The 26,998-nt window shown below is 39.0% G+C and overlaps 1 protein-coding gene and 1 pseudogene across 2 annotated transcripts in view; one reads left to right on the top strand and one right to left on the bottom strand.

Annotated features, from left to right (window-relative positions):
* Positions 1–26,998, bottom strand: part of RFC1 (replication factor C subunit 1) — a 91,875-nt gene that overhangs the window by 49,786 nt on the left and 15,091 nt on the right. For both annotated transcript variants that reach the window (XM_035293880.3, XM_078367378.1), the window contains exons 2-4: positions 19,482–19,610; positions 14,513–14,588; positions 11,517–11,639 (exon numbers count right to left, since the gene is read on the bottom strand). In XM_035293880.3, coding sequence (XP_035149771.2) covers positions 11,517–11,639; positions 14,513–14,588; positions 19,482–19,610 — 328 coding nt within the window. The remainder of the gene's footprint in view (positions 1–11,516; positions 11,640–14,512; positions 14,589–19,481; positions 19,611–26,998) is intronic.
* Positions 598–1,028, top strand: LOC103790493 (transmembrane protein 254 pseudogene; annotated as a pseudogene).

Here is a 26,998-nt window from a genome sequence, read left to right as displayed (position 1 = left end):
TTATGAAAATAGCAAAATTAAGCTGTCAAAAAAACAAAATGCATCACTCTGTTCTTTTATGTGCACCCTAATGTTATAGGTATAAATATCGCCCCTATAAGTGGAGGTTCTTGTCATAAGCTCTACAATAGTGGAGGGTAACAGAGCCCTTCTCTGACTGAATACATGAATTTAAATTAAGCAATGTCTTCAAGCTATAGGTCAAAAAAGTGTACTATACCTAAACACAGGCATAATTTTATAAACATTTTTATAATTTGAGTAAAAATGAAATTAAACATGGATCTCCAAAGAAAAAATATGGGAGTGTTCTAGAGGATACTTCAAGTATGTTTTCATTGTGTTAAGCAAAAATTGCAAACAAGTCTCCTTTTTCTCTGTTAACTACAAAATTAATAGCTCTCTAGGTCTCTTTGAAGGTACAAGTAACTCTAGTAAAACACACTTAGGAAAAGAAAAAAGGAGGGTAATTCCCAAGGACCGGCTCCCTTGCTTTAACACTTAGTGCCTCTTGATTTGTCAATGTCCCCCTACTCCTTACAGTTATGAGAATAACTAACATGAAAAAAAGTAAATTCGGTCCAGCCGCGTGCTCCCCGCAAGGTGCTGCAACCATGGCTACGGCAGCCGGCGCTGCGGCCTACTTCCAGAGAGGCAGTCTGTTCTGGTTCACAGTCATCACCCTCAGCTTTGGCTACCACATATGGGTTATCGTCTGGCCTCATAGTATCCCTTATCAGAGCCTTGGGCCTCTGGGCTCTTTCACTCAGTACTTGGTGGACCACCATCACACCCTCCTGAGCAGTGGGTATTGGCTTGCCTGGCTGATTCATGTGGGAGAGTCCTTGTATGCCATAGTATTGTGCAAGCACAAAGGAATCACAAGTGGTCGGGCTTGGCTACTCTGGTTCCTACAGACTTTCCTCTTTAGGATAGCGTCTCTCAGCATCTTGACTGCTTACAAACCGAAGCGCCAAAAACAAACTTGAAGATGTCCGAGAGCCTGCTCTACACGTTTACATTCATGTTCACCTTTTTTGTGGGGGGGCGGGGGTAAGGGAGGTACAGTGTTTACTCAGTGATCTTTCTACTTTCTAGAATCTGACTGTCCTTCAAAGCTATTTCAGACCCTCTCATTAGTCATTTTTCTCTTATATGCTCTGGTTGAGCTTGAATAGACCAGTTGTTACTTCAAAAAGAAACAGAGAAAGATTTTAGCTTTTCAGTTCGATTTGGAAGAGGACTTCAGCTACCTTTTTATGGCCTTTGGTTGTGTTGGGGCCCTTGTGTGCTCTAGGATAAGCCACATACTAAATTGACTTTTTGGTTTGTATACTCTTGCTCCCGTCTTCTGATGAAAACACCTTACTAGGCCTACCACCATCTTTCCTCTCCTTTCCCAAAGCTCTTTCCACCTTGCTGCACTAAGATAAAGTGACACTTTCAACATACATCAATTCCACACACATTAATTAAGTAACTGTGAGGCAGGATCTTATCCTCTCAAACTTCCATTTCTCACCCTATAGAGAAAGATAAGGAAGATGCGCAAGTGCCTGGAATGGGGCAGGCTAAGTGGCCACATAGGAGCACGCTGAGAACCCGGAGGGGAGGCTGCAGAGTGCCTTCCCTGATGCTGCAGCTGGAAGTGATCCTTCCCTCCACCTGACCCCTGGGACACTGCTCTGTAGTGTGTGGGGTCTGATGGCACTGCTAGATTGCTCCTTCAGCTCAGTCCACAGCTTAAACAGCTTTACCTTTCCTCTCAGCACCTCCCACTACCTTGCACACAAGTGCTCTATCCATGTTTATTGAACAAAGGACAGAAACTGATTTCACTCTCACTTGTTCATTATCATTCCAATTTTTATGTGAAAATGGCACAACCCATTTGGGGTACTCTCATCTCAAAAGAAAAGCACAAGACTACCTTTGACTGGTACCAGCATTTTTATGGGTTCCTTGGTGAGAAACCTTTATCTTTTTCACACTTTTCTATTCTCCAAAAGTATCTCTTTCCAGCTCTGAATTATTCAAAACACACAGGCATTCCTGTTTAGAGATTCTAGCCCGTGGGTTATCTGGCTAGTTACTACCTCTCCTGTTCACTTGGTTATGCTTTATTATTGCTCACAGGTTGGGGAAGCAGAATGACTCTGTCACCACTAGGAGCCATTAAGGCTTGTTCTCTGGGGACTAGTCCTCACTTCCCATCTGTGATACAGTGGGGCAAGTTATTCGTATTAAGCAAACATTTAGGAGTAACAACCCCCTCCCCAAAACAGAGCCCCCGTGTAAAGCAGAGCCCTGAAATATTATGAACTATGAATTGTCTCCAGTGGAGATAAATTTCTGCAAATATATCTCAGTCTTTCCATCTATTTCTCTTGTGATTAAGAAGTTGCTTTTTGGTAAAGAAGAGGATTTTTGACCATAGAGTTAGGCATCATGGAAATTCAGACCAGATTTCTTAATACCTGATCTTCTCCAAAGAGAAATAATGACAGTAATAGTGGTGCTGGGAACAGTATGGCCGATTATTGAATGAAATGGATTAACCTGAATAAAATGCTGTGAATTATCTCTAAAAAAAAAAAAAGAAAAAGAAAAAAAGTAAATTCATGATCCTAAGCATTGAGATAGTTCTCACAAATAGAAAGGATTTCATTTTTATTCTATAATATGGTGTCTGATAAGCCATAGGCATATCTGAAAACCCTGTCATCTTGCCTTGATGAAACCAGAAAACGTGAAGAACAAATAGTCCTACTGTTTTTTATGACTTCTGAACTAGTTGTCTTAAAGTTCCTTTGCCCTTAACATTTTAAAGGCTATACCAATATATTATGGAAAGAAGACAAAACAGGCCAAGGATGCAACTAGCTACTTGCAACAGTGACTTCACAGGTGTTGCTGTGAGGATCCTCATATAAAATAAATATTTTAAACAACCCTACACAATGTATAGAGATGAAACATTCCAAATAAAGTTGTAGTTTTTCTTCTTTTTTAACATTTGTTCTTGTTTTCTAATAAGCTTAAATTGGATTCTGCCTCATAGGAAGCCAAAGGCAAACTATGTTCTCTTCTCCCCGGAAACTTACAATAAAATAATGATAAACAGATCTAAGTCAAATTGAGGAGAATTGGTTGAAAATCATGGACAATTGAACACTTAGAATTTCCCTCTAGGATATCTGTCTTCTTGTTAAAAACACAGTTTATTTTTATTTATAGACAACATAACCTCAAATGCGGTACCAACAACCACACAAACTAGCATTATCACATTATCCTACACACAGCAGAGGAACTGCCTGGGAGAGAAGATTGTTTTGACGTTCTAAGTTAGATACATCCATTTATCTAGAAGAATAATAAAAATAAATTTAAAATGTGGGGGGTCCATATAAAAATCTATTTATAAGAAGGAAAAACAAATCTAATTCTGGATTTCATACTGCTAAGAATCTAGTCTTTCTAAACAGATCTCTGAATTCTAATTCTGTGATTTTCTTTTCTTTGGTCTAGAATATACAAAAAGCAAATTAATGAAGAGATTCAATTACGGAAATTAAAAATAATTTATAAAGCAACAACTCAAAAACTAAAATAAGAAGGTGTTTAAAGCCTTTTTCTACAAAGCTTCTTTTCAATACTTCCTTGAGTCAAAAATCTAAACTGTCATTTTGGTATTAGAGGCAGAAAAAGGTTCATCTATGTGCCAAGCCTTCAATAAATATTGGTTTAATTAAGTGGATGGAAGAGAAACTAAACATACCACTTTTACCCATTTACGTGGTGAATCAGACATTGTATACTTATTGGCATAATAAAATAAAACTTCTAAGACTGCTCATCTTCAATCAAGAAACCAGAGATCTCGGGCGCAGCGCAGTGGCTCACACCTGTAATCCCAGCACTTTGGGAGGCCAAGGCAGGCAGATCACGAGCTCAGGAGATGGAGACCATCCTGGCTAACACAGTGAAACCTCATCTCTACTAAAAATACAAAAAACTAGCCAAGTGTGGTGGCAGGGCCTGTTATTCCAGCTACTTGGGAGGCTGAGGCAGGAGAATCGCTTGAACCCAGAAGGCAGAGGTTGCAGCGCACCAAGATTGTGCCATTGCACTCCAGCCCAGGCGACAAAGCCAGACTCCATCTCAGAAAAAAAAAAAAAGAAAGAAAGAAAGAAAGAAAAAAAGAAACCAGAGATCTCATGATTCACTACAAATGAATCCTCTTAGAATCAAATATTAAGTTATATTTTTAAAATAAACCTTATTTTATAATTTGTGGGGTCTAGTGAGGTAGTTGAGTAATGATAAAAAATAAAAGAAAGTATTGGCTTAAAATGTGATGTTATCCACCACACAGGTAACAAGTCTACTGGAATGCCTACATAAGAAAAAGTAGGGGAAAGGCCTGGACAGTTGGCCACAAGTACATTACCCAGAGATTCTTAAAATTCTAAGGCATAAAACAGGAAACAGAAGGAAACCTGCCTGGCCAGAAAGTTAAGGGAGTGATTCTGCATGCAATTTCCCTACTGCCGTTCACATATATCTTCCTCATAAAAGAGGAGAGAACAGTGCTGGTCTGAGATGAAAGCCAAGTATAAATCATTTGTATATTATTTTATTATTATATATTGTATTGTATGTTATTAGTACTTAACAATATTTTCATAACACAATCCTACTTCCTTGGCATTATGGAATACAGTCTCAGTTTCACAACTGCCTGACAGCAAAGTACATGTCTCCAGAACAGTCTGTTAATTTCCAAAGACGCTTCAGAACCTCAAAAATCTTAGTGTCTCATTATTTACTGTGCCCTTATCAAATCTCCTTCCTCTCCATATGCCACTTAATTTTTTTCAGGTCTCATAATAAATACTAATAAAAGAGAATTGAACAAATTGGCAGAAAAGATCATAAGAAAGCATCTAGCTGTCATAAATATGTGCATTTGCAGATAAAATTGCTAAAGCACTATCAGTGACCTTTGAATCATCATATAAAATAGAAGTACCTGAAGATTAAAGAGAAGAAATGAAGTCCTAATTGTCAAAAAAAGAGAAAGGGCCAGGCGTGGTGGCTCACACCTGTAATCCCAGCACTCTGGGAGGCCAAGGTGAGCACATCAACTGAGATCAGTAGTTCGAGACCAGCTGGACCAACCTGGTGAAACCCTGTCTCTACTAAAAATACAAAATTAGCCAGGGATGATGGCACACGCCTATAATCCCAGCTATTCGGGAGGCTGAGACAGGAGAATTGCTTGAACCCAGGAGGTGGAGGTTGCAATGAGCCGAGATCTCGCCACTACACTCCAGCCTGGGTAACTGAGCAAGACTCCATCTCAAAAAAAAAAAAAAAAGAGAGAAAGGAAAATCTAAAACCACAGAACTATAGAAGATGACAGGTTTAGTGACAATGCTATGCAGTAACATCATGAACAGGTCAAGAGAAGCAAATGGCACTCAACTGAACTGAAGTGGACAAGAGCTCACTGAGAATAACTCAAGGCCTAAGCCTTAATTTACTCTGTGAGTTATCAGACTAAATGAATACCAAAAACAAGAGACATCTGTACTTAAAATATCTACCAAATTCTCTTCTGATAAGAGTATGGCAGGGTTTCTAACCTCCGCGTTACTGACATTTTAAGCCAAGTAACTCTCTGTCCTGTATACTTAGGATGCTTAGGGGCAAACCTGGCCTCTACCAATCACATGCCATAGCATCCCCCAATTGTGACAACCAAAAATGTCTGCAGATATTGCCAAAGGTCCCCCAGAAGGCAGTATCACCCTTGGCTGAGAAACACTGATTTATGTCAAGAGAGAGAAATACAAAAAAAATAGTCATTACTAAGATTCATAAGTAATTAGACAGCTATTCATAAGAAACTAAACAGCTATATCCAGGGTACTGATGATGATTCAAAGCAAATTTTGAAACAACTTTATTTGTCCCTTAATGCTAAAAAATTTTAATAATGATTCAGGAAGAAACACAAAGATAAATCTATCAAATTTGTAGAAGATATAAAATTAAATGACATGAAAATATAAGTATATGAAAGACATCTAAAGATCTACTGGATTCTTCTACTGGGAGGGAAGGAAGAAGAGAGAGGTAAGGCATTAAGTTATGAAAAGGCAAGCTCTAGAAATTTTACAATAAGATGCTACTCAAATGCGTGTGTGTGTGTGCATGTATGTGTGTGTGTGCATGTGTTTGTGTGTGTGCATGTGTGTGTGTAAAGCTGGATGAGGGAATGAAACATTTACTTAGGTAATTTAAAATAATACTAATTTAAATACTTCATCTTCAAAATTCTAAATTTATTTTCTTTTATGCAGAATTTCAGTGTACAAATTAATACTAATTTTTGAACAAGTATAATCAAAGACATAATGCTCACTTAAAGGAAATTTTCTGCCTTAATCATTCTAGGTTTCCCTGAAAACATTTAAAAGAAGCTCTCTATCATATAAAGAATCTATACCTATTTGTCTGAAATATAAAACTATATGTCTCTAAAAGTTAGCAAAGAGAATGTTACACATATCCCCGGGAATATTATCTGCTGCTTTTTCCAAAGTCACAAGTCACTGTTATTACATGGCAACCTGTAACCTAGAGAACACAACATCGCCAATTTTTTCCCCATTTAACACTCCTCAAATAATTGTAACTTCAGGAGCACTAACTGCCTCAGGAATTATGCGCACAATTAAAATTACCAGTCAAACAATTCAAGACAGGAAAAACCCCCACCATTTTCGATCAAACAGCAGGCCGTGATGAAACCATAACAAAAGGTCAATCTTTGCCAAACAAGACTCAAGGTCTCTCACTTCATTAAACAGATAAAAGTAAATATATTTACCCAGTACAACAAGTATTTGGGTTTTTACCAACCTTGAAAAACATTTTACTAGAGTCAATAGTTGGCTATAAAGATATTTATAAGCAATTCTTTCCTTTTCCTGTAACTTGGGAAATTAATGTGGCTAAATTCGTTTTTAAAAATCAATAAATCCTAGAAGACAGATTTAATCAAGGTGATGATGAAAAATATTTCTCCTGGAGTGAAATGGAAAGCCTAAAAATCTGTATAACAATAGATTTAAAAGGTAGCTATATAACAATATAAGCAAAAATACTTGAAACCTACATTTTTCCTAAAACTGTTTTTCATTGTCTATAAAGCACTATGCAATAGAAATAAAATGCAAGCCACATAATAACATTTCAAATTTTCTCATAGCTACATTTTTAAAAGTAGAAAGAAATAAGTGAAATTAATTTTAACTTCATATTTTATCTAACCCAATAGATGTAAATTAGTAGCATTTTAAAATGGGATCAGTAACAAAAAATTAACAAGGCAGTTTGCCTTTTTTTGTGTAGGAAGTCTTTGAAATCTGTGTTTTTACAAATACTTTTTTTTTTGAGCATGAGTCTCACTCTATCACCCATGCTGGAGTGCAATGGCACCATCTCGGCTCACTGCACCTCCACCTCCCAGGTTCAAGCAATTCTCCTGACTTAGCCTCCCGAATAGCTGGGATTACAGGCAACTGCCATCATGCCCAGCTAATTTTTGTATTTGTTTCACCATGTTGGCTAGACTGGTCTTGAACTCCTGACATCAAGTGATCCGCCTGCCTCGGCCTCCCAAAGTGCTAGGATTACAGTTTTGAGCCACCACACGCAGCCTTTAAAATAAATTTTATTGTATAAATCTAAAGTATATAACATGACGTTAGAGGATATATAGATAGTAAAATAATTACTATAGTGAAGCAAATTAACATATCCATCATCTCACGTAGTTACTCTTTTTTATTTTTGTGGCAAGAGCAATTAAAATGTACTCATTTAGCAGGAATCTCAAATACAGTAAATTTTATTCACTATAGTCCTCATGTTATACACTAGATCTCTGGACTCGTTCATCCCATGTATGTGCTGTAATATTCCATTATTATATATACCACAATTTCTTCATCCATCCACCATCAGACACTTAGGCTGTCTCCAAATCTTGGCTATTGTACATAATGCTGCAATGAATATGGAGTGCAGATAACTTTCTGAGGTGGTGATTTCACTTCCTTTAGGTATATGCTTAGAAGAGAGATCACTGGGTCATATGGTGGCTTTATTTTAATTTCACTGGGCTTCTCCATACTGTTTTCCATAATAGCTACACCAATCTACATTCCCACCAACGGTGTACAAGTTCCCTTTTCTGCACACCCTGAATAACATGTCATCTCTTTACTCTTTGATAATAACCAGCCCAACAAGTGTGAAGTGTTATCTCACATTGGTTTGGTTTGCATTTCCCTAAGGATTAATGATATTAAGCACATTTTCATATACATGTTGGCCAGTTTTATGTATTCTTTGGAGAAGTGTCTATTCAGGTTCTTTGCCCACTTTTTAATTTGTTTGTTTTTCTACTGTTGATTGTATGAATTCTTTTTATATTTTAGGTATCAACCCCTTATCAGATATATGATTTGCAAATTTTTTTCCCAAACTGTAGGTTGTAATTTCATTTTGTTGATTGTTTCTTCTGCTGTGTGAAATCTGTATTTTACATTTACAGCATTCTCAGTTCAGGCTAAGCACATTTCAAGTGCTCAATGGCCACAAATAACTCGTAGTTCCCTTACTGGACCACACAAATCCATAACATAAGTGGGCCAAATATCATTTCCAAATTTCTAAAGCTCAGTTACAAAATAAAGAGAAAGCCCTAAGTATCTAAACAAATACCAAATGTCTTTAAAGGCAGATGTAGGCTTATAATAGAGCCAAAACATAATAATAACAGTTAATACTTACTGAGCATTTACTATTTTAGACCCTAAGTGAGACCCTATTTTAAATGTTTTTCAAGGATTATCTCATTTGATTATCACAAAGGCGGCTGATGTAGGTACTAGTAATGTCTCCATTTTACATATAAGTACACTAAAACACAAGGAAAGTTAAGTAAAGATTAACCCGGGCCATGCTTTTAAACAGTATACATGCTATGCTGCAAGAAAAATGCCAATAGAACCAAAGGTTGTTTTTGAAATCAGAGTACAGAAGATAAGAAAAGTAAGAAATAATGAAGAAAAAATTGTATCTTTTGGAATTAACAGGTTTTTTAAAACTAAATGTCATATGATACTTTTCCACAAGAAGCGCCAATCTCCAGATAAACAATACAGTTTTTGATTAGAATTTTTATTATTAAACTATTGGACAAATATTGGGAACATTCATTCTATTTTATGGAATGAGGTATTGCCCTATTCTATTACACACACACACACACACACACACACACACACACACGTATTTATTTAACCTTATACTGGCAATATAAAACAAAAATATTTATGATCCAACATTGAAAAGTATGGTTTTAGTTTAAAGAGTAATGAAAGTATTATTTTAAGGTCAAGGATTTTCCAGTGCTTGAAAAGCTGTACTTTTCTTTTTTGAAACTCTTATATTTGTGATTTTTATTATGCCAATCTTATGGTGGACATTTTTTTAAAAGTCTCATTCTCTTATATGGAGGAAAAGGCTATCTTCCTCTCATTCACCTATCATTTCAAACAATAAAGTATGAAAAGATAAAACAGGCAATAATAAAGATAGCTTCTTCCCAACATCTCAATTCTAAGAAAACAATAGAATAATGCATAATATTGAACACCACCTTAGATAGGTGCATCACACCCCAAGATTTTTGGCTAAAACAAGAGGACAACGTTTACTTTCACATGTACAACAGCTACCAGCAAAATGACACAGATACTGCTAATGTTCATAAAAAGTTCAGATTAAAAAGCTGGATATCTCTTCAGAAAATAACATTCAAAAATTGCTCATCTTCATAAATGATTTCATACAGAAAGAAAAAAAATTCCTTCTCTGAAATAAACAGTTCCATGTGAAAGAAAATCTGTGATCACAGCTTAAATTGTCTGACCTTTTTGTTTACCTAAAATCGCAAGATAACAACAGCCTTGATCCACAGTTGAAGGCCATGGCTGGCTGCACACTAACTTTGACGTGTCACTGGCTGATCACACCACCTTCAGTTACGTAACAAACCTATCACCATACTGTTCTTACTCTCCCCTCCCACATATTCAAAACTTCACAAAAGTAGCCAGAGGTAAAGGGAAGCCTCTTACGAGTTCGTTTGCACAATGTGCCTGAGCAGAGATTTAGCAACAGCACAAAAAGGTTAAGAGTTAGTCAGCCACCTGCCCATAACAAAGAAACATCTCAGTTTACTAAAATTTTTCCAAAAAAATATGTTCATATCACTTATATTTTGTCTTTGATATTCTGAAACAATTTCATCAACAAATGTTTCATATAACTTACAAAGTTCACCTATGGGTTTTGTTTTTCTTTTTATTTTTTCCTTTTGCCTGCAAACTATATGTGTCAGGCACTGGGTTTGGCCCTTCATGTACATCTTCCCATATTATTCTGGTATGGTCTCCTCTAAGGGTTAACAACATTAAAATAAAAATGATTTCACCACTAAATCTGAGTTTTTCTTCTAGGATGACAATATAACTCTGGAATCCTTACATAAAAGAACAGTATCTGGCCAGGCACAATGGTTCATGGCTGTAATCCCAGTACTTTGAGAGGCCAAGGCAGGCAGATCACGAGGTCAGGAGTTCAAGACCAGCCTGACCAACATGGTGAAACCCCTTCTCCACGAGAAAGGCAAAAATTAGCCAGGCATGGTGGCACATGCCTGTCATCCCAGCTACTCAGGAGGCTGAAGCAGAAGAACTGCTTGAACCTGGGAGGCGAAGGCTGCAATGAGCTGAGATCGTGCCACGCACTCCAGCCTGGGTGACAGAGTGAGACTACCTCAAAAAGAACAGTATCCCTGTAACAATTATTTAGATGACAAAATTTTTAAGATTAGCACACAATTTTTCATAAATGTCCTTTGCACTTTGATTATTCTTAAAACAGATCTAGCAGAAATAAATTTAAGTACAAAACAATCTTTTTTAAAAAACCAATACTTAATTTTTTAGTGTCACCAGAGAATACAAGGAATTCAACTCACATCCGTGCTAAATAAATCACAATGTGAGTAATCACCATACACTTAGATTATGACTTTTGCATGCCGATAAAAAACTTACATTAAAAAAGTAGTTCCAAAACAACCCAATACTAGTTTAATATGTGATTCAAGATTAAGCTTCAACTTATATGATTCAATATAGAGCACTTAAAAAAAAAAAATTCCAAGAGCCAATTTCCCTGTAATTGGTCCTTAATCCACACGAAATGCCAAAGATGATCACAGCCTTCTCTGATAAATGTAACTCAACAAAGCAAAAAGGCAGTAGAAATTGCATTCACAGTGAAGGAAGTACATTTGGACACCAACAAAAAAACTAAAGAACATTAACACACACTGCATCTCACAAACCACAATGTAACCTTACCTGTTTCTGAAATGTATGTAACAGGATTCTGCCGTGAAATGTTACTGGGTTTAGAAGACACCGGTGTTTTTTCTGGTTGCTTTTTGGCATTTTTTACCTGCAACGTCTCCTCTGACTCTGAGTCTGTATGTGAGAGAAAAATAAAACGAAACTTTAAAAAGAACTATTATAGTGCATTTTTAAAGTAGTCATGATGAACTGATGCCACTAGGTCTTTTTCAAGGTACGTGTCTTCTGTGAATTCTCACAGGTTACTTTTACTCAGTGTTAAGCCTATGTATTAGTTTTCTATTGCAGCTGTAATAAATGACCACAAACTTAGTGACTTAAAACAACTAAGCCACTACATTTATTATCTTCCAGTTCTGGAGGTTAGATGGCCAATATGGGTCTCACTGGGCCAGTCAAGGTACCAGCAGAGGTATGTTCCTTTCTGGATACTCTAAGAAAGAATTTTCTTTGCCTTTTCTAGTCTCTAGTGGCTGCCAGCATTTCTTGGCTCACGGACCCTTCCATCTTCAATGCCAGCAACATCAAGCGAGAGCCCTCATGTTGCCATCTCCCAGATCCTCTAACCTTCTTCACAGTTAATCTCGCTCTCTAAACCCTTCTTCTGCCTCCCTATTCCTTGTGACTACTGAGTCCACCCAAATAATCCAAGATAATCTCCCTATTTTTTTTTCTCCTTTTTGAGATGGAGGCTCGCTCTGTTGCAAGAGCTGGAGTGCAGTGGCATTACCTCAGCTCACTGCAAACTCTACCTTCCGGTTCAAGCAATTCTCCTGCCTCAGCCTCCCAAGTAGCTGGCGCTACAGGCGCATGCCACCATGCCCAGTTAATTTTTGTATTTTTAGTAGAGACAAGGTTTTACTATGTTGGCCCGGCCGGTCTGGAATTCCTGACCTCAAGTGATCCGCCTGCCTCGGCCTCCGAAAGTGCTGGGATCACAAGCATAAGCCACCAAGCCTGGACTCATCTCCCTATTTTTAAGGTCATCTGATTAGCGATCTTAACACCATCTATAACTTTTATTTCCCTTTGCCACATAACCTAATACAGTCACAGGTTCTAGGAATTAGGCTGTCTATATCTTTTGGGGCCACTATACTGTCTATCACAGCCTAATCTCCTAGGACACTTAAATATAAATCAGGAACAAAGTGTGAGTACCTGGCATAGTACCTGGTATCAAACACATGTTTCATAAACTTTAGTGTCCCTCCTCTTCCCCTTGACCATGCATTTATAAATCCTGCCACACTGTAGTAAACTGTATCAGACAAATTTCCAGTTTCCCAACAAACAAAATTCCTGGGGAAGAGAGATACTTTTTCTTTCAAATGCTTTACAATATAGAGCAGTAAAAAGCACAAAGTGAACACTTAAGTACTTTTGGGATTCAGAACCTTTGATAATACTGTGAAAATCTTGACAATCCACAAATGCTTCTTTAGGTACATTTTTTACTTTAAGAATTCACACCAGAAGGCTAGGCACAGTGGCTCATGCCTGTAATCCCAGCACTTCAGGAGACTGAGGTGGGACGATCACCTGAGGTCAGGAGTTCGAGACCAGCCTGGCCAACACAGTGAAACCTCATTTCTACTAAAAACTACAAAAATTAGCCAGGCATGGTGCAGGCACCTGTAATCCCAGCTACTTGGGAGGCTGAGGCAGAACAGCATGAACCAGGGAGACAGAGGTTGCAGTGAGCCTAGATCGTGCCATTGCACTCCAGCCTGGGTGACAGAGCGAAACTCTGTCTCAAAAAAAAATTCACACCAGATAAAAATAAAATAGGCAGAATTAATTCACACCAGATCTCCACAAAAGCAAAACCTGAAACCTTCTGAATTCTATCATCATTTTATGTATCATAAAAGGCATGCAAAAAAATTCATGTTCCCTATTTTAAAATTACTTTCAAAGTAAAGCCTTTAAATTGTGTTTATTCCTTTTTAAATGCAACTCAAAAAAGCCAGATCTTTCAATAAAGGACAAAAACTAAATTTTAGATCTTTGCTTTAAAAACAGTATTCTAAGGCACTATTTTTCAAATTTAACTTCCAACAACCTCAACTAGAAAAGAAATACAAGTATTTTTTAAAATAATAGAGCCAGGTACAGAGGCCCATGCCTGTAATCCCAATACTTTGAGAGGCCAAGGAAGGTGAATTGCTTGAGGCCAGGAGTTTGAGATCAGCCTGGGCTACGTGGTAAAACTCCATCTCTACTAAAAATGCCAAAATTAGCTGGACGTGGTGGTGCATACCTGTAGTTCCAGCTACTGGGGTGGCTGAGGCACAAGAATCGCTGGAACCCAGGAAGCAGAGGTTGCAGTGAGCCGAAATCACACCACTGCACTCCAACCTGGGCAACAGGCCAAGACTATCTCTAAATAAATTAACTAAATTAAATTAAAACACATATATCACATTCAAAATAAGTTTGACAAATGCTGCATACTGTAAGGCTTTCTGAAGGAAAGTTCTGATAAGTTCTATAGTAAAATAAAACTGTTTTTGAAATTTTACTTGAGCATATAGCCCTCTTCTCACAACACTTATTAACATCACAGAGAGCTATGTGTCCCAGAACATAGTTTATGTATTTTTAATTATTTTTTTTTTTTTTGAGACAAAGTCTCACTCTGTCACCCAGATTGGAGTGCAGTGGTGATCTCAGCTCACTGCAACCTCTGCCTCCGGGGTTCAAGCAATTCTCATGCCTCAGCCTCCTGAGTAGCTGGGATAGCAGACGCTTGCCACCACGCCAAGCTAATTTTTGTAATTTTAGTAGAAACAGGGTCTCACCACATTGGCCAGGCTGGTCTCGAACTCTTGACCTTCACGTGATCTGCCCATCTTGGCTTCCCAAAGTGCTGGGATTACACGCATGAGCCACCACACCCAGCCTCAGAACATAGTTTAGAAAGCCCTATTCTAAGGGATATACAATAACTTTAAAACTTTAAAGCTCCTCAGAAGAAATATTACCTGAATCATAGATGATCCTCTTTTTCTTGTTTGGTTGCTTGTGTTTGAGGTCATCCTCTTTACGGGAGCTATTTACCTAAAAACATCACAGCATAATTAGAACTTAAAGAAGCCTATATAATTATCCTTTTTTCTTGGGTTCAATATTTTTAACTAGGGGCAATTTTGCACCCCCACACCCAGGAGACATTTGTCAATGTCTAGAAACATTTTTACTTGTCACGAATTCAGTTAGGGAGGTTCACTGTCATCTAACAGGTAGATCAGGAATGCTACTAAACCTCTTACGATGCACAACAAAGAATTATCCAGCCCTAACTGTAAATAATACGCTTATTGGGCTAAAAATAGGCCAGACAATAACTGTACCATGATGGGAAAGAAGGAAATTATAGAAAAAGCTGTATTATTATTCAGCTCCACTTTCAACACTAACCCACGTATATAGCAAAGAATAAAAGGGTGTCAGATAATACAAGTCAAGTGCTTCCTGAAAATGAAAAGACAGTAATAGGAATAAATGCTAAGCTAGTGGCCCACCACTAACCAATGCCTGTTAGAAAAATAAATAAAACCAATGCACAAGGTATTACTTATATTTTGTAGTTAAACATCACATTTCTAACATATTCAAATTATCTCAGAAAGCAGACAATGAAAAAACTGATTATAATCAATTACAAGGTAGAAATAGAAACTATTTCTATTTATTGTAATGAAACCTCAAAAGGCCAGGCACAGTGGCTCATCCCTGTAATCCCAGCACTTTGGGAGGCCAAGGTGGGCAGATCACTTGAAGTCAGGAGTTTGAGATCAGCCTGGCCAACATGATGAAATCCCGTCTCTACTAAAAATACAAAAATTAGCCAAGCATGGTGGCAGGCACCTGTAATCCCAGCTACTCCAGAGGCTGAGGCAGGAGAATTGCTTGACCCTAGGAGGCAGAGGTTGCAGTGAGCCAAGATCATTCCACTGCATTCCAGCCTGGGTTACAGAGAGAGACTCTGTTTTAAAAAAAAAAAAAAACTTCAAAAACATAAGAACAATCAACCAGGTTGCAAGAAGATGGAAGAAGTAAGGAATTATAATTGACATATACCACTGGATCAAGGACAGAGTCAGAATCAACTACAACTCAAAAGTAAGAGAAGAAGGTATCAAATAAAGGAGAAAGCCACAAAAAGGAATCCCAAAGTCTGCCTGTAAACCGTACCCAAATCTCTGGCTATCTCCTGAACTATATATGTGTGGAACAACTCCTAGTGCTTTAGCTAAGGTTAAAAAAATTGAATAAAGATTTCTGCTGCTGCCCATTACAAGGGAAACAAGAGTTTAGAGCATGAGTACAGCCAAGTTCAACGCCTGATAAACCAAAAGATTTAACACTCTTTGAAGGAATATAACAGGATCCAAAGTTCCTACACTGCATCATTCACAATGTCCAAGATGAATCCAAAATAACTAGAACATACAAAGAAAGAGGAACTGTGACCTGTGGAGGTTAATTTTATATGCAAACAACCTGGCTGACCACACGATATCCAGATATTTCGTCAAACATCATAGTGAGTGTTTCAGCACAAGATGTTTTTGGATGAGTTTAATATTTAAATCAATAGATTAAGTGAAGCAGATTGTCCTCCCTGATGGCATTAAGCATCAGCTAATCCGCTGAAGGCTTGAAAAGAACAAAGGCTAACCGTCTCCTGAATGAGACAGAATTCCTCCTGCCGGACTGCCTTAGAGCTGGGACGTCTCTGGGACACTTTCTTCCCACCTTTGGACTCTAACTAAAACATCAGCTCTTTTTTTTTTTTTTGAGACAGAGTTTCACTCTTGTCGCCCAGGCTGGAGTGCAATGGCATGATCTCAGCTTACCACAACCTCTGCCTCCCAGGTTCAAGCAATTCTCCTGACTCAGCTTCCCGAGTAGCTGGGATTACAGGCACGCACCACCACGCCTGGCTAATTGTATTTTTAGTAGAGTCGAGGTTTCTCTATGTTGGTCAGACTGGTCTTGAACTCAGGTGATCCACCTGCCTCGGCCTCCCAAAGTGCTGAGATTACAGGCATGAGCCACCATGCCCAGCTAACATCAGCTCTTTCTACTAATTCTTTGTAATAAATCTTTCTATGTGTACATACACATACATCCTATTGGTTCTGTTTCTCCTCAGAACCCTGACTGTATAATACAGTTTTTGGTACCAAGAAATGGGGTACTACTGTTAAAAAAAAAAAAAAAAAAAAAACTAAAATACAGAAGTGACTTTGGAACTGAGTAGAAGCTAGAGACATTTTAAGGTACATGCTAGAGAAAGCCTAGACTGCATGCAATAAAGGAACTGCTTGTAGATTGCAATAAAGGAACTGCTGGTAGAAATATGAATGTTAAATGTAATACCAATGAGAGCTGATGAAGAAATGAGAAAAGCAACAGAAGAAGCCTCTTTCCTCTCCGAGAATACATACATCATCAGAACAGAATGTTGGTATAAATAAATACGAATGTTAAATGCCAAGCTGTAAGGTATTAGATGGAAATGAGAAAGAGATTATTGGAAATTGGAAGAAAGGCAATTCTTATTATAAAGTGGCACAGAACTTGACCAAGTTGTGTTCTAGTGCTTTGTGAAAGAGGAAACTTGTGAACGATTAAATCAGATATTTAGCTGAGGAGATTTCAAAGCAAAATGTTGAAGATGCGGCCTTAGTCCTCTGACTGTTTACAGTCAAATGCAAAAGGGAAGAGATGAACTAAAGAAAAAACTGTTTGGCAAAAAGGGACCATAACTCGAAGATTTGTAAAATTCTCAACCTGTCCATATTTCAAAAAAGCATGTTCTGGGCTGGGCGTGGTGGCTGATGCCTATAATCCCAGCACTTTGGGAGGCCAAGGTGGGTGAATCACTTGAGGTCAGGAGTTTGAGACCAGCCTGGACAGTATGGTGAAACCCCTGTCTCTGGCAAAAATACAATTAGTCGGACATGGTGGCATTCAACTATAGTCCCAGCTACTCTGGGGGCTGAGGCAGGAGAATCACTTGAACCTGGAAGACGGAGGTTGCAGTGAGTTGAGATCGCGCCACTGCACTCCAGTCTGGGCAACAGGGAGTCTGTTTCAAAAAAAAAAAGAAAAGACAAAGTGTGTTCTAAAGAGAATAGCAAGGGTGTAGCTGGAGTATCTCTTGATAAAGAGATTATGGGATTATATAAGTAAAAACATTGTCAGTTTGAACTGAAGAAGATGGAGAATGGACAAAATGAAGGAAGGCTGTCAGATTTCTCAGATTCCAGTGACAGGACAACAGGGCTATTCTTCACGAAAAGGGAAGAATGGCCCCTAAGGCAATTCAGAGATCAACCATCAGAACTGCCTCTTCAAAAGATGGAGCCTGGTTTCAGCAGATCAGACAGCCACCGCCCAAAGCCTTGTGGGCAGGATGGCCCAGCAGAGCTACAGCAGCAGGACAGCCACCTATGGTTGTGGGGGCAGAGCATCAAGCCAAAGAGGAGTATTTTCAAGGCTTAAATTCTAATGGAATTTGCCTTGCTAGGTTTTGGACTTGTTTGGAATCCATCACCCCTCCCTTCCTTCTGATTTATCCTCTTTAGAATGGTAATGTCTATCCTATATGCCTGCTCTACTATCATATTTTAGAAGTACATTCCTTATCTGGTTTCACAGGTTCACAGTTAGAGAGAAATTCTGCCTCAGGATGATTCATACCTCAAATCTCACCCATATCTGATTTGGATGATATTTACATGAGACTGTGGACTTCAGACTTGATACTGAAATGAGTTAAGAATCTGGGGGCTGTTAGATTGGAAAGAATGTACTTTGCATGCAAGAAGGACATAAATTTTGGGTGGCCATGGATGGAATGTTATGTCCTGAATGTCTGTGTCCCCAAAATTCACATGTTGAAGCCCTAATCCTTAGGGTGGCTTTATCACCCTGGAGGTGGAACCTCTAAACAAGTAATTATGGATAAATAAGGTCATAAGGGTGGGGCTCTGATGTGACAGGATTCAAATTCTTAAAAGAACAGACACCAGACTGCTCATTTAATCTCTCTCTTTTTCTTTTTCCTCCAGAGTACTCAATCTCTCTCTCCATCCATACACACTGAGAAGTTACGTGAGGACATAGTAAGAAGGCGGCCATGTACAAACTAGGAAAAAAGCCCTTATCAGACACGTAATCAGCCAGCACCATCAATTCTATAGTATTTTGTTATGATGGCCTGAACTAACACATGATCTAAAGAATCAAGACAAAAGGCACTTAATAAAGACCAATCTTGATATAACCCAGATGTCAGAATTAGCAGACAGGAATTTTAAAGCAGCTACTATAACTACGATCAAGGAAAAAAAGAGAAAAACTAAAGCTATGAAAAAGAAAATGAAAATTCTAGAATTGAAAAATGCAATATTTAAAATAACAATTCACTAGATAGCCTTAACAGCAAGTTGGCGATAAAAGAAGAATCAATGAACTTAAAGACAGAAAAAGAAAAAGCACTCAATCTGAAAAAAAGACTGATAATATCAAAACTCTAACGTTTATGTAATTGTAATTCAAGAAAGAGAAAAATGAGGCAGAAAAAATATTTGAAGAAATTATAGCAAAAAGTTCCCAATTTTGATAAAAGATATAAATTTACAGATTAAGGAAGCTCAGAAACCCAAAACACGATACACACAAGAAAAATCACACTCAGGTACGCCACAGTCAAACTACTAAAAACCAAAAATTTTAAAAAAAGAGAGAGAAGGGAGGGAGGGACAGATGGAGAGAGGGAGGGAGAGAGAGAAAGAAAGAACAGCCTCATTACTCCTCCTCTTCCTCTGCTAAATGAGTTGAAAGCTACATTTACTCAAGCTTCCCAAGATATAAAGTATTAAGAACTGAGTTTATTTTACATTTCATACAATGCAAAATTGTACCCGGAAAACTAACCTTGATTTCCTTTATTCCTTTCTTTGCTTTTAAAGGTTCTTCATCAGACTTTGTTTTCTCACTTTTCTTTACTGTTTCACTTACAAGTTTCTTTCCACTTGGTATTACTCCAAAGAATTTCCGAATGTCCTAAAAGCAAAAACAGGAGATTCATGAATAAACATTAGCTGCATAAAATTATAATTTCAATTGTAATTTTTACACACACACTGGCTTACCCTGAGTAACTTCTCCATATCATCATAGTTCTATGAATACAGCAGCTTTCTTTTCATGTGCAAAAGTTAACTGATAACTTTACCTGAGTTAAGAATACTTTGTTGGCCAGGCACTGTTGCTCATGCCTATAATCACTGCACTCTGGGAGGCCGAGGTGGGTAGATCACTTGAGGTCAGGAGTTAAGACCAGCCTGGCCAACATAGTGAAACCCCATGTCTACTAAAAATACAAAAAATTAGCCAGACATGGTGGCAGGTGCCTGTAATCCCAGCTACTCCAGAGCTGAGGCAGGATAATCACTTGAACCCACGAGTTAGAGGCTGCAGTGAGCCGAGGTCGCACCGCTGCACTCCAGCCTGGGTGACAGAGCAAGACTTCTTCTCAACAACAACAACAACAAAAGAATAATTTGTCAAATGAAAAGTAATATAAATTCTCAGAATCAGGCCAAAATAAGCAAGTGATATTTTTTTGCTAATGACAGCACAGTTATTAGAGAGGCAAGTAGCAGTTACTTATTATTGATCACGTATGCACATCCACATTCACATCCCATCATCCCAGGCACAGCCGGAGAGAAGACAAAGCTGGATAATACGATCTTTGTCTGTGGGACATATACTCCAGTCTGAGAGAAGAATAACTCTCACAACCCAAATCATAGCTGGCAACTAAAAACCTTCAAATTGTTTTCCTTTGTATGATTTTTCTACATTCCGAAGGAAAAAACCTTTGATGCTTATTACAATATGCTCTTTAATTACTCTATCTCATGTTAAACCACAGAATTCAAATTAATCATACTGAAACATTTACATTGTAATTTACAATTAAAATCACTCACTTTTCCTAACCTTTGCATATATATTCTTCCCTACCTCTCTAAAATTTAGTTTAAGAAACTGTGGTATCGAACAGACCTTAGAATCAGAAGCCTTAACTCAAATCTGTGCTCTAGTGCTTTTTACCTGTGATATCTTGGGCAAGCTACTTTATCTATTTTCTCCTCAGTAAAGTGGGACTAATATTGACCCTTTATGTAGATTAATTATGTATCTATCACAATTCTGGCTCAGTAAAACGCTTCCCCTCACCTCATTTCTGAACTATCGTCCCGTCATATTACTGAAACACTCTGTTTGTCAATAATATGACATGCAATATAGAAGGGTATAAGGAAGAAAAAATGAGAAGTAGGAGCTGAATTCCAAAGAACTGGGTTTAAGAACCAGCTGTATCATTTTCCCTCTTCCTATCCTTGATGGTTGTAATCACCAGTTTTTATTTCTTTTTATCCTACAACCTCCCTCTCTTTACTGCATGAGAGAAATACCTATAAAAGTACTTTGTAAAGTATAAGAAAAGTTAGCAATTATTTCCTAGATCCTGACAATAATTGTCATACTCTTACAACGTCAAAAATCCCAAACAAGTGTCACGCACGCGCGCGCGCACACATACACACACACACACACACAACTTTGTGGCTAAGCCAATAAACAAAGCAGATAATTGAGGTACATGGCATGTTAAATAAATCTTTTTAAAAAGGTCAGGCCAAGTGGCTCATGCCTGTAAACGCAGCACTTTGGGAGGCCAATGTGAGAGGATCACTTGAGGCCAGAAGTTCAAGACCAGCCTGGTCAACATGGTGAAACCCCATTTCTACTAAAAATATAAAAATTAGCCATGCATGGTGGCACATGCCTATATAATCCAGCTACTCAGAAGACTGAGGCATGAGAACCACTTGAACCCAGGAGGCAGAAGTTGCCGTGCGCCGAGATTGCACCACTGCACTCCAGCCTGAGCGACCGAACAAGCACTCTGTCACTAAATAAATAAGATAAAAAGACTTCTCTGACTTTATATCCTCTTTTGTAAATCTAGTTGCAAATCCATCCTAACGAAGTCTAAGTTTAAAAGATACTGCTTACAGAATGGATATCTCAGCTATGAAACTGAGACATCTGTGTCAGATGCTAAAGAGGAGAACAATAAGAAAACCACAGTCTTTCTTCTATAGACTACAGAGAAACAAGTCTAAGGCTGACAACTACTTTATTGCTTCTAGAGCAAATGAGTTCCACATCAGTTTCACTTTTGAAATTACACAGTGATTCTTCATTCAAACGACAGTGACTGTTCTAAGACAGCTCATAGTTGAAAATGTTTAAAAATAAAAAATTTAAAGTACTGATTGCTTAAACACACACAGAGAGAAAGACAGAGTGATAGTGCATGTGTGCTAGGGAAATAACCAAACTGTAAATTAAGAATCTGGTTAAAGCAAGTGGTGGTTTTCAATCTGTTTAGGACCAAAAATGCTTAAGACTGAAAAGAAAAAGAAAAAAAGTAATTCAGGGAACAGAGCTACTGGTAACATTGAGCTACGTGGTTTCTGCCTGCATAAAAATCTGCACTGCCACTCCTTAGCACTGTTACACCATTTCCTCCCTAAGTAATTATTTCCACTCACATCCTCCTTTCTTTCCTTTATTTACCCTCCCCCCAAACTCACCCATACTCTGATGGCAACACAAGAGTTAAGGAAATTACAGCATCCTAATCTAACTCAGTATACACTAAAATTCAAAGCTTTTAGGATATAATTTTCCTTAGAATGGAAGCCATTCTACTCATACTTTATTACAACTATCTCCAGTACAAAGGTCAGCAATTTGTCCTTAATTTATAGTGCATGACTTCACCTGACTCTCCAATTAACATTCTCTGTCCAGTGCTCCAGGCCTTCAAAGATTTCATGAAATGCAGAAAAACAAGTCTAACTCCTCAAAAATAGATCTAAATACTTCCCTTGCCGGCACAGAATAATTCTTGTTGAGCATATGAGTGGAAACAGGAACAAATATTTTAACTGGTTTTTCAATCTTGGCAAGGAGAGGGCCCTCAAAGCAGAACATCAAGGCCAGAAACCATCCCTAAAGAAAGGTAGATTTTACTACAAAAAAACTAAAAGTGCCAGAAACAAAGTTAAAATACAAGCAAAAGAGCTGGGCACTGTGTAGTGCTCACCTATAGTCCCAGCTGCTAGAGAGGCTAAGATGAGCCTCAGGCTGAACTTGAACCCAGAAGTTCAAGTTCAGCCTGGACAACATAGTGAGTCTATCTCAAAAAGAAAAAAACTTAAAAATATTTAAAACAGGGGGCCACTGGCAATGGCTCACGCCTGTAATCTCTAACACTTTGGGAGGCCCAGGCAGGTAGATCACGAGGTCAGGAGACCCAGACCATCCTGGCCAACATAGTGAAACCCCATCTCTACTAACAATACAAAAATTAGCTGGGCATGGTGGCACAAGCCTGTAATCCCAGCTACTTGGGAGGCTGAGGCAGGAGAATCACTTGAACCCAGGTCGCGGGGGTTACAGTGAGCCAATTGCACCACTGCACTCCAACCTCATCAACAGAGCGAGACTGTGTCTAAAAGGAAAAGAAAGATATTTGGGAGGAGGCAGAATCAAAAGAGTAAAAGAGTAGTAATTAACTCTTCTTACTTCTTTAGTGATTATTAATTGAACAAACAGGTTGGTTCAAGCAAAGCAAAATATTTAGGCAAAGATCACATAAAAGTTAAAACAAGTTTTAGTAGAAGCAACTAATATGTTTTCCATGCTTTACTTACTTTTACCACTGGCTAGTGGACATAGACTTATGTCTTTTGTTGATCCTATGAGGTAAAGATGTAAATAGGGCAAACAAAATTAGAATAACACACCCTGTTTTATAGATGAGTAAGTAGAATGGTTGAGTATGACAAACATGGGCTTTTTGTCAGTTTGCCACTTATTAAGGGACACTAGAAATGAGTCACTTCATTTCTCTGTCCCTTAGTTTACTCGCGAGACCACTTGCCTCACATGACCCCTGTGAGGATTAGAAGTGGCACACCAGCTCGAGCACAGTGGTTCACACCTGTAATCCCAGCACTTAGGGAGGCTGAGGTGGGCAGATCACTTGAGGGCAGGTGTTCAGAACCAATCTGACAAACATGGTGAAACCCCATCTCTACTTAGAATACAAAAAAATTAGTCGAATGTGGTGATGCACACCCGTAGTCCCAGCTACTTAGTAGGCTTAGGCAGAAAGATCACTTGAACCCAAATGGTGGAGGTTGTAGTGAGCCAAGATCACGCCACTGTACTCCATCCTGGGTGAGACACTGTCTCAAAAGAAAAAAAAATAAAATAAAATAATAAATAAAGAAGTGGCACATCAAAAGCCTCCACAATGGAACCTACTCCTTCAACTCCAAATCTCTATCATACTTTTCCACTTAACCATGACTGCTGCAAAGCAGCCATTCCCCACAAATTCCCTTCAACTAGCAAAGTGGCCTTTCCCTTGTCATTATTCCTGATATATTTCATTCTTGTATGCTCACAGGCAGGCACTGTGCCAGGGACTTGGGACACAAATGAGCATTCCTTCATGAGGATAAATGTCCTTATGAAGCTACATGGGAGACAAATTAGTATACAGCATTAAATATTAGGCTATGAGAGTATAGGAAGCACCTATTAATAGAGGACCTCAGGGACCACATCTCAAAAGAAGCAACACCTGAACTGAGTCTTAAAATGACTGGGAGATCCAGCAATCCCGCTAAAACTTATTTATCCAAAGGAAATGAAGTCAGCATGCCAAAGACATATCTGCACTCTAATGTAATTTTATTATAGCACTATTCACAATAGCGAAGATTTGGAATCAACTTAAGTGTCCACCAACAACAAACAAATGGATAGAGAAAATATAATATATGCACCCAATGGAATACATTCAGCCAAAAAAATAATAAAATCCTGTGATATAGGGAAACATGAATAAACCTGGAGGACATTATTTTAAGTGAAATAAGCTAGGCACAGAAAGACAAATAATACTGCGTCATCTCACTCATGTGGAATAGTAAATAGTTAATCTTATAGGTAGAGAGTACAATATTTGTCACCAAAGGCTAGCAGGGGAAGGCGAAGAAGAAAGAAGGAGGAGGAGGGAGAGAGGTTGGTCAACAGGTACCAAGTTATACTTAGATAAGAGGAATAAGTTCTGGTGTTCTGTTATATAGTAGAGTGACTACAGTTAACCATAATATATTGTACACTTCAAAAATAGCTAGAAGAGGCCAGGTGTGGTGGCTCATGCCTGTGATTCCAGCAGATCGTTTGAGGTCAGGAATTCGAGATCAGCCTGGCCGACATGGTAAAACCCTGTATCTACTAAAAATAAAAAAAAATTAGCCAGGCGTGGTGGTGCTTCCCTGTAATCCCAGCTACTCGGGAGGCTGAGGCAGAAGTGCTTGAACCTGGGAGGTGGAGGTTGCAGTGAGCCAAGATCATGCCACTGCACTCCAGCTTACCCACCACTGTATCTCACGTACGGGGATAGCACCCCAGATAAGCAGATGCTTAATGAATATTCATTGAATGGTAAGGCACAGTGGCTCACACTTGTAATCTCAGCACTTTGAGAGGCTGCGGTGGATCACCTGAGGTCAGTAGTTCGAGACGTCCCTGGCCAAAATGGTGAAACCCTGTCTCTACTAAAAATACAAAATTAGCCAGGTGTGGTGGCACATGTCTGTAATCCTAGCTACTAGGGAGGCTGAGGCAGGAGAATCGCTTGAACCTTGAACTTAGGAGGCAGAGGTTGAAGTGGGGCACTCCATCCTGGGGAAAAAGAGCAAAACTCCATCTCAAAAAAAATAATAATTAATTGAACACATGAATGGTTATTCCTCAGGCCCCTGTCCTTCACAACTGCACTCAAAAAGAAAGCTTCTTGATTATGGAAAATAAAATTAATGGTATATTTGTTTTTAAAGATTATATATTATTAAAACAATAATTAAAAATAAAGATTATGTATTAAAAAAATCTTTTAGATTAACTTTGTGGGGAGCTAGGGAAGATGACGCTATAGAAGCAACTCAGGATTGCAGCTCTCAGTGAAGACGCAGAGGGTGAGTTCACGCCACATTTCCAGACAGATCTTTGTTGCCCACAGAACAGGGAAATTCCCAGGTGTAGGAGAGACACGAGACGCCAGCACAGCTGTCTCGGCTGACGCAGCCGTTTCGGCCTCCGCCACAGCACAGCGGCACAGTGCACAAAACACACTGGTCTGGGTGCCCTGTTAAACCGGCAATTTGAGATTTGGGAGGGCAGATTAGCATATTCATCTGATTAAACGGGACTTGGACAGTGAGCCAGGTCAGGAGATTCCCGGGAAGCCAACTGTGAGCCGGCACAGTGGGTCACTGCATGGGAAATCACACAGATCCCGGTGCCCTTTCAGCAGGCGACTGAAAAACCTGGGAGAGAGTCAACCGTTCAACTTAAAAACAAAAAACAAAAGGGCTCTGAGGCAGGGAGCCAGGTGATCAGGCTCGATGGATCACACCCCGACAGGGACAAACAAAACTGCAATTCGAAACGCTCAAGGTTGAGAGTTTGACGGCAGGCACAGCTGAACCCAGGACAGTGCAGCTCGGTGGAGGAGGGGCATCCACCAAGACCTTCCGCCCCTACTGAGGTACTCTCCCATTGCTGACGCACCCTGCCATTGCCAAGGCAACCCGCCATAACAGAGAGACTCTGCCAACAAGGCGGACCCCACGGCAGCAGGGCTGAGCCTCGGCAGGCAAATAGTGACTAAACTGCCTCCCAGCTGGTCAGGAAGGTGCAAGAGATACTCATAAATAAAGCCCTAACTCCCTTAGACAGAGCATCTGAGGGAAAAAAAGGGGTTTTACAAGTTCTGCTGCAGCAGACTTACACATACTTGCCTAGCAGCCCTGAATGAACAACGGAGCTCACAGCTCAGCACTTGAGCTCCTATAAAGTACAGACCACCTCCTCAAGCAGCTCCCTGACCCCCATATACCCAAAGAGTCACCTCAAAAAGGACTAATCAGACTGACATCTGGTGGGCATCATGCTGGGAAAAAGATAGCATAAGAAAAAACTGGTAGCATTCCTCACTGTTCCGCAGCTGCTACAAGTGTACCCCAGACAAGCAGGGCCTGGAGTGGACCTCAGCAGTCTTACAGCAGAGGGGCTAGACTGTTAGAAGGAAAACTAAGAAACAGAAATACTTCATCATCAACAATCTGGGCACCCACTCAGAGACCCAATCAAAAAATCAGCAACTACTCAGATGACAGGTGGATGAATCCACAAAGATGGGGAAAAAACCAGCACAAAAAAGAGGAAAACACCCGAAACCAGAACACCTCGTCTCCTACAAAGGACCAAAACTCCTCACCAGCAAG

Source organism: Callithrix jacchus, chromosome 3 (assembly GCF_049354715.1).
Source record: "Callithrix jacchus isolate 240 chromosome 3, calJac240_pri, whole genome shotgun sequence".
In the NCBI taxonomy this organism is placed as follows: domain Eukaryota; kingdom Metazoa; phylum Chordata; class Mammalia; order Primates; family Cebidae; genus Callithrix; species Callithrix jacchus.
The sequence above is the reverse complement of the archived record's forward strand: the minus strand, read 5'-3'. Positions and strand labels throughout refer to the sequence as shown.